This window comes from Musa acuminata, chromosome BXJ2-4 (assembly GCF_036884655.1).
Source record: "Musa acuminata AAA Group cultivar baxijiao chromosome BXJ2-4, Cavendish_Baxijiao_AAA, whole genome shotgun sequence".
Classification (NCBI taxonomy): Eukaryota; Viridiplantae; Streptophyta; class Magnoliopsida; order Zingiberales; family Musaceae; genus Musa; species Musa acuminata.
In genome coordinates, this window is record NC_088341.1 from 25,077,992 (window position 1) to 25,086,843 (window position 8,852).

Consider the following 8,852-nt stretch of genomic DNA (forward strand, 5'->3'; position numbering starts at 1 on the left):
TTTTCAAAAATAGTAACTCTATTATAAAAAACTGTAGTACTACAGAACAATGAACTGAAAAGTATTAAAAAATATTTATGAACTTTGTTTATGTATCCTTATAAAAAATATCATAAAAATACTTATGATTCCTATGAAATCAACTGAAGAAAATAACTTAGTTATATCGTTTTTCAACAATATCAAAAAAATAAACATGGTACTTTAACTGAGACTAGAAAAAGAAAGAAAAAGATAATAAAAAGTAGGTTGGTGACTGATTGTCAAATCAACAATATACCGGAGATTAGAAAAAAAATACACTATTCGAAAAATATGAAAAAGGAATATCTTTTGAAAAAAAAATCTAAAAGCAAAATGCTAAGAATATTTTGATTCTTTTGGAAGATAGAAAGACGTTCTTCGAGAGCGATGCTCTTTCTTACCCGTCTACGCAATGAGACGCCACCTGAACCGTTACTCGAGGGCAGAGACAAAGCTCGTGTCGCTCCGGTTCGCGGGCCCACGTCGGTTCGGTCATAAGGTACATCCAGTGGCCGTAGACGGGTAGCAATTAGCAAAAGTATTTTTCCTTTGGTCTCCTGCCCCATTCATCTTCCACCTACTTTCCTGTCTAGCCTCGATCAGCACCCGGCGGCGGCGGCGGCGGCGGCGGCGGCAGCAAGAGCACGATCGAAAATGGCACGATTAGATCCGCACTCGTATACGGAATCCTCTCAGCCGCTGGCGAAACATGTGGCACTGACCCTCTACTTCGACTTCGCGGCCCGCACCATTCATGGCTCTGCTCTGCTCACGCTCCCGGCGGCCCACACCGGCCCCCTCCTCCTCGATACCCGCTCCCTCGTCATCCACTCCGTCCTCGACCCTCACACCAACGCCCCCATCCCCTTCTCTTTCCCTTCTGATCCGACACCAGACCCAGTCCTCGGCCAGCCGCTGTCCCTCTCTCTCTCCGCCCAGTCCGCCGCCCTCGTCGTCTTCTCCACCTCCCCCTCCTCGTCCGCCCTCCAGTGGCTATCCCCTGCCCAAACCGCCTCCAAAGCTCACCCTTTTGTCTACACCCAGTGCCAGTCCATCCACGCCCGTTCCCTCTTCCCCTGCCAGGACACCCCCGCCGCACGCCTCGTCTTCTCCGCACGCCTCAACCTTCCTCACCCTCTCACCGCCGTCATGGCCGCAGCCCGCGCTGCCGCCCCCCGTGATCCCGTCCCCGGTGAGGCTGGCTCCGCCTGCCCCGATGCCCTGTGGTGCGCCCCCGGCCGTTCCGTAGAGGAGTTCATCATGGATCGCCCCATCCCGGCCTACCTCTTCGCCTTTGCCGCTGGGGACATTGCGGCCCGCGACGTTGGCCTCCGCACCCGTGTCCACGCCGAGGGCGGGGCAGCGCTGCTCGACGCTGCTGCCAGAGAGTTCGCAGGCGCCGAGGAGATGATTCGTGCCGGGGAGGCACTTTTTGGGCCATATGAGTGGGGCCGCTTTGATCTTCTCGTGCTTCCTCCAAGCTTCCCGTACGGCGGCATGGAGAATCCCATGATGGTCTTCCTCACGCCCACCGTCATCAAGGGGGACGCCTCCGGGGCCCAGGTGGTTGCCCACGAGCTCGCCCATAGCTGGACTGGCAACCTCATCACCAACAAGACCAACGAGCACTTCTGGCTCAACGAGGTTAACTAACAACATGTCTCTCTCCAAGTTTTGATTCTATGTTTCTGATTCTTCGATCGATTCATGTATTGACGCATCAATGATAGAATTTTGTTACGTGTTTTCAATATTTCTACTGATTATTCAATTTATTATGTACTTACTCATCAAAGATTGAATTTTTGTATGTTTGCAATTTATTTTTCAACTGATTCTTTAATTGAATGTCGTGTTAAAGACAAAGCATTGTCTTTCTGTTTGTTTTCAATTCTTCAGATTTTTTTCATTGTCTCATTAGTTGACACATCAGAGATTGGAACTTTTACTATTTCCAATATTTCCCTTCCATCGGTTCATGTCTTAACTCATTAAACATCGATTTTTATGAACGTTTCCAACTTTTTCTCCTGATTCTGCCGTTGATTCACATATGGACACATCAAATACTATAACTCTTTTAATGTTCTCATAGGGATTTACGACATATGCTGAGAGGAGGATCGTGGAGGTGGTGCAGGGAGAGGAGACGGCGGCTCTGAACATGGGAATTGGATGGAGGGGACTAAATGATGAGATGGAGAGGTTTAAAGACAATATGGAGTTCACAAAGCTGAAGCCTAACCTGGCAGGGATTGACCCTGATGAAATATACTCCCAAGTGCCATATGAGAAAGGTTTCCAGTTCCTCTGGCGAATCGAACGACAGGTTAAAGTCTAAATGTTATACTTGATCTAGATTTCGGGCTCAGTAACCTGCACAGATCTCCTAATATCCAAACCTTTACTTCTGGTCGACCTTGACTTTTATAGGTTGGGCGTCCTACATTTGATGAATTTCTGAAGAAATATATAGCTAAATTTAAGTTCCAATCCATCGATACAGAGACATTTCTTGAATTTCTGAAGGCAAATTTACCTGGGATAGAAAATCAGATCGATCTTAAACAGTGGGTGGAGGGTACAGGGATCCCCCCAGATGCTATGGAGCCACTGTCTTCAATATACTCGAAAATTGTGTCACTGTCCAATGAATTTAAACTTGGAAAGATTCCAAAAGAGCAGGAGGTGGCAAACTGGAGTGGGCAGGAGTGGGAACTTTATATTGAGAATCTGCCCAAATCTGTTGAACCATCTCAGGTATCATTGTTAAGTGTATTGTCCTTTCTTGAGTTACTTTTCATTTGAGTGAGCAAATAACAGCAGTAAGCACCACCAAGATGTACTGTGGTGGAGCAGAGCAACCTGCTTCAACATCTCTATTAAGTTTGTTCTCTATAAATGCATCGATATAAATGTTTGATACTTCAGTATCCTTCTGAATCTAATACATACACTAATCATCTAGCTATCATTCTTATAGCTGCAGGAGAATTATTAGTGCAATACTTCACATCTGATATTGCAATGACCTATTTCACCTGCTAAACAACCTATTCTGATTTGTGCTCTGTAAGTTTCTTTGTTGAAGTCATTTAGAAGTTCTGAGTTGTTGAGTCCCGTTCATCTACCGAGAGATCAATGCTAAGGAACCAAGGTACTTGAAAGAAAAGGCCCGTTGGATGGCCTAGTTACTCTACTCACTAGAGCTCTTAGGTTTCTGCTTATTTACATTCATCAGCACCTTTTTCTTCATCATTTCTCTGCAATGTTGAAAGGTGCACTCTAAATGGCTGCATGTTCAGAGACAGTTGTTTAAGCTCCTACTTGTGCTATCTATTTTACTTGGACTTTTGGCTCTGCAAATATTTTAATTTATCTCATTGCCTTTTTCACAGACTTTGACTTGTTCATGTCTCAACAGTGCCTATCCTATTTGCAGCCACTATCACGATAGATTCAACAATAGAACCGTTATATATGTGCACATGATCCATGGTTTAAGATTTTGGTATTGGACCCTTTGTGTCAGCATACCAACCCAATCAACATCAAGAAGTGGGGAGGACGAGAATAAAAAGGCGGAGAGGAGGAGGATTAGCGATCTTAGGTAGGGTGGGTTGAATGGCCGTTGATGGGCTATTACAAACTTGGGCACAAAGTTTAGGGTTGTGATGTTTGAGGCTGTTGATTTAGTGACTGAGAAAGAGGGTTTGTTGGGATGGGTTTAAAACTTATTAATGAGGGGCTTTTATACAAAAAACCCTGCACTGGACCTGAACCGCTCAAAATGGTCTGGTTGTGACTTGGTTTTTTGTCGAAGCTGGATTTACCACCCACTTCATACCAATCTCTCCATCTTTTACTTGCAGATTTATTGTAAGGAATGCCATTTATTCATATTCATGTTTACTTTTTAAATAAAATGATGAATATGTCATTATCCATAATTTAGTAGAAAACTTTGAGGAGTTTCGGGAGTGCAGCAATTTAATGTATCTGTAGTAGCACAAAGATCGAACCCATTAAAAATTAAACTTGGGAAAATAAATATAATATTTGTTAAAGATTCCTTTTGTACTTCATTAACTATCTAAGAAAATGGCTCAGTGTATAAGGATCTTATCAATGCAAGATTTGGAGAAGATGGTTTCAAAAGATATTTAACTTCATTAGAAATTGAAATATTAAATATGAAAATGTAAAATACATATAACGTAGAAAACTCAAGATAATGGAGAATAGTTGATAAAAATATACAATGATATGATTATTATGGGATATAAATAGTAATTATAATTTTCATATAAAAAGATTCATATCTTATATCTCTATAGCTTTAAAGATTGCAGTGGGTTATGATGTAGGCATGGATTGCATTACCGATGCCTATCGCCCGGTATAGACGGTACATACTGATCCGAGAGGTTTTCAGTATGCAGACCACCCTCTACCGGGTGATACCAGTTTTTTGACCTCGTATTAGGTGATATAGGTTCTGTATCGGGTGGTAATAGTTGAAATCCGATCGCTACCAACCTGTACTAGTGGGTAGCGATCGAAATTCGATCGCTATCGATCTATACTGATCGGTAACGGTCGGATTTCGATTGTTACTGATCAAGGGCTGAGATTGCCCTATTTTAAATGGTCAATTTGACTGTTTGAGGCAACCTAAAGGGTTTTTAAACTCTTTCCTCCCCCTCTTTTAACTCATTGATCAAATATCTTGTATCTAGACACACTCATCTAGTGTAATGCATTGTGCTTTGTCGTGTGTGTGTGTTGGCACACATGGATGTTTGCGTAGTGTTTGAAATTATTTGCAAGCAGTCTTTTGCAGGGGTATATTCTGTTCAGTTAGGTTGTTTGGAACCAGGATTTTGAACCAAACTGCTCTTCAGTTTTTAAGAAATCTAACCTAAAACCAAACTGAATAAGGCCATTGAACTGGACTGGGTTCTTGGTTTTGGTCAGTCCAGTTTCTTGAATTCAGTATTAGAATAAAGGGAAAAAAAATGAAAGCTCGGCTGTTACCTTATAACCGAATGAGGCCACTGAACTGATCCAGGTTTCTTGGTTTGGGTCAGTTGAGTTTCTCAAATTCAGTATTAGTAGGGAAAACACAAGAGCTTGGCTGTCAGTTCTCTCTCTGCTGGATGGGGAACAGTCCAAAGATATGATGCAATCCGGCAATAGATGTAAAACTTAGCTCCATAGTTGGTCAATGTATGGGTGCGATCATGCACTTTCAAAACTATCTATCACATTGGAAAGGCTGTTTATGATCTCTGAATGGTCTTGAAATATTTAACAGACATGGACACTGTTACTGACACGAACCCTTTGCTGGTTCCAGACTGCCAATTGTTTGCGTTTGAATCTTTTTCTCTCCTAATTCATTGATTCTCAATTTTTATGCTGAAATTCTGAAATTTAGGGGTCATTTGCTTGATTCAGCTTGAAGATCTTTTTTTTTTCCTTAAATTACATTTCTTTTTATCATCTACTTCTTTTTATATAAAAATGCAAAAGTTTGACTCTTTGAGATATTATACTAAAATAATTCAGACCTCTGCAAAGGTTGAATGCTGAGACAGAATCTCCATTTTTTTTGTTTACATCTACTTCTTTTTATATAAAAACACAAAAGTTTGACTCTTTGAGATTTTATACTAAAATAATTCAGATGTCTGCAAAGTTTGAATGCTGAGACAGAATCTTCATTCTCCATAGTGTCAGCTTTTAGCCACTAAAAGTATATTTTTAATACCTATGGTAAACCATATGATAATTTATCTGTAAGAAAATTATAAAATGCATAAAGTTAGGTTATACACCACAAATACTCAATTGAAAAAAAAAATCCTTTCATGCTATACAAGTTTTACATTTATAGTGGCTAGTATCACAATACTGTAATTCTGAAGAACCATGCAAAATATTTCTTCCACGATATTTGATCTTGATATACTTGTGCTGTTTTTAACCAAACTAGCTATAGTTGCCAAATTTAGTTTTAGTATTAGCCATTATGATCAAGGATTGCAGTTTCGGGAAATGGACCTGTGTCGGTCCATGGTTGGACCAGTATGCGACAGGGTATGTTTCGACATACTTTGTGTGAGGACACTAGAACTTCTGTGGTACCATTGGGGAGTGAGTGGGGAACAGGAAGAAGGATGTGGAAGAAGGAAGAAGAGGAGGAAGTCGGGTGCCTGTGTGTGAAGACGTTCTTGTGAGCGTGAGGAGTTGTCCCAAAACTTAGTTAAAAGAAACATACATATATAGAACATGATCGGACTGCCTGGTTTTGGCTGGTTCGTGTACAGGTTGGTGGTTGGATCAGTAAATACCATCCAAACCATACTGAACTGCTAGGTTCAGCAAACCTTGATCATGATGATAATAGGATGCCAAGTAGGTGGGGGACTAGTTTTGAGTGTTGCGATCATAGTCATATATTCTTATTGTGTGACAACCGTTGATTTGACAAACTGAGGTCAATCAGCAACATCATATTATGGCCCATGAAATTTGTGCTGGTAGGAAAATTGTGACCACGAGCAATTCCTGACTTGGTGTCAGATAATTTCTCCGTCACCATCAAGATCATTAACTGCCTTCCCCTGCTTTGATCATTGTTATATATATATGTGTGTGGATGTGTGTGTGTGTGCGCGTGTACAGACACAAATGTTTTGTATGTGCATGTTGGGAACATGTGACTCCCAACAGCTTACACCAAATGATTTATTTAAGATGAGTGTCATCGTCATGTTTTGATTCCCAACTAATGCCCAAATGATTTGTTTACTGCTTCAGAAGCTTTTGTACATGCTGATAGCTTTTCTGGCTTGCAACGAACATATCTTGTATTTGTATTGGCTAATAAGTCATTTACTAATCTCGTTTTTGCAACAATTGCTTTTCCTGATGAGCTAATTGGTTATTATCAACTTTCATGCCATCATTGTTTAATAATTCCTTGGATCCCGTCAATCTTTGGGGAGAGTTAATGTTTGCAATCTTATCTTTTGCAAGCAAAATTAATGTTTTTGTGATCTGAACCTTCATCACCCTAGATAGTAAAAACACAATATCGTCGTGACATCTAAGGTTCATACTTAGGATCTTCCCTTTTCTATGTTCTTTGAATCTGTTTTGGATCTTTAGGTAACTCACGTATCGTCATATTGATATATCTTTATTTTTTATTTTTAGTGGCAAAAGAATCATGGGTTTTATATGTGAAATAAAGAAATGAAATTCTGATCTAGTTGTTATAAGAAATTCCTGCCCCTTCATTGCTCCAGATTGCTGCTTTGGATGCACATTACCGGCTGTCGGAATCCAGGGACTATGAGGTTAAAGTTGCATTCCTTCAATTGGCTATCTCATCTGGGTGCAAGGAGTACTTTGCGGAGGTTGAGAGGACATTAAAGCAAGTGGGAAGGATGAAGTATCTGCGTCCTCTGTACACTGCACTAGTGCAAGGCAGTGCAGAGGAAGCGAAGATGTCAGCCAGAAGAATTTTTGCCGAGGCTCGTGACACTTATCATCCCATTGCTCAAGGTGTCGTGGAGTCCATCCTGGCTAAGCACAGCTAACAAGAATTTGAAATGGTCTTGTTGGGAGGCCCAATCATTTTAGTGAATACTGCTTCCCTACGGTTGCGCAAAACACTACTACCGTGAAATGCCCTGTTAATCCTCAACCATGTATTTGCTTTTGTTGAAGCTCCATGGTTCTTTCTTCTTAAGCAATGAGACACTTGTGAGGTGGGGATGATCTTTGAACTTGAAATACTGGCTTGAGCCAAACTTATGGATCTCTGACAACTATTAGATCATTTAGCTCATCTTTACTCGTCAACCTGCTGCAAGTATGGTTTTGTGGTGATCGTGGTGCTTAAATGCTATTAGTTGGATCTTTCTGCTCGACACAAACTAGGTCATTAACTTGATGGCATTATGATCTTAGGTGAGAGATCTCCTTTAAAAACACTGTAATCCTAGATGATGATACTCGCCACAACTGCAAATACGAGGGACACTATTTAGTATATTATTATTTATGCAAATTATATTTCAAAACAGAAATTGTCTCCATAGTATATAAAAAAAATATAATTGAAATATGGTTCTAATATGCCTCCTTGCTATAATTTTAATGTTATAAAATTATTTTTTAATCTTATACAGTGATTTTAATATTTTATTTTTGTAAGTATAGAAATCATAATATAATTTTTAAAAATATAGAGATGAAAATTTTAAAAATAATTAATTACATAATGATTTGAGTACCGAACCATTACGCTCTTGGCAGACTCGTTTCCTTTTTCCGAATTCCTTTGTCTATAGCTCAATCCCAAGATCGATCTTCTCTGCTCTCCTCTCCTCCTTTCTCTCTCAATCGAAGGGTCGGACGAGAGTCTCTCCCTCTCGTTCATGGCAGCGACGAGCCAGGCTAGCCTTTTACTACAAAAGTAGCTCCGGGGTATGGATTCGATCTTTGCTATTTTCATGTGTAGTATTTCTTGCCCGTTTCCCCAAGGCTTATGGCTTGTTGGCTTTCTCTTGGATCAGATCTCATGAAGAACCCGGTGGACGGGTTCTGTGCATGTCTGGTCAATGATGGCAAGTCTTCGAGTTGAACGTCACGATTATTGTGTTAGCATAAAATCTGTAATCATGCTATCTGTAATGCGAAAAAACTTTTATGCCAAGATTGAAATCAAATAAATTAGATCTAATAATATTATGATGCGTACCTTTCTTGTTGTTCAGAAGAAGGAGAACTAGATCCTTCTCCTCTCTTCCTAC

The 8,852-nt window shown here is 40.4% G+C and overlaps 1 protein-coding gene across 2 annotated transcripts; it reads left to right on the forward strand.

Annotated features, from left to right (window-relative positions):
- Nucleotides 1–551: 551 nt before the first annotated feature.
- Nucleotides 552–7,899, forward strand: LOC135610162 (leucine aminopeptidase-like). 2 transcript variants are annotated; one of them, XM_065104320.1, is made up of 4 exons: nt 552–1,668; nt 2,165–2,353; nt 2,458–2,784; nt 7,341–7,899. In XM_065104320.1, the coding sequence occupies exons 1-4, from the start codon at nt 679–681 to the stop codon at nt 7,632–7,634; spliced, it is 1,800 nt and encodes a 599-aa protein (XP_064960392.1). In that variant the 5' UTR covers nt 552–678; the 3' UTR covers nt 7,635–7,899. The 2 variants fall into 2 exon arrangements, with proteins under 2 accessions (XP_064960392.1, XP_064960391.1); XM_065104319.1 differs by having other exon boundaries at nt 553–1,668; nt 2,120–2,353.
- Nucleotides 7,900–8,852: the final 953 nt, after the last annotated feature.

Coding starts and splice junctions, on each gene's coding strand:
- LOC135610162 (XM_065104319.1), top strand. CDS start 679: ATGGCACGATTAGATCCGCACTCGTATACGGAATCCTCTCAGCCGCTG. Junction 1,669..2,119: donor AGCACTTCTGGCTCAACGAG/GTTAACTAACAA, acceptor ATGTTCTCATAG/GGATTTACGACATATGCTGA. Junction 2,354..2,457: donor TCTGGCGAATCGAACGACAG/GTTAAAGTCTAA, acceptor TGACTTTTATAG/GTTGGGCGTCCTACATTTGA.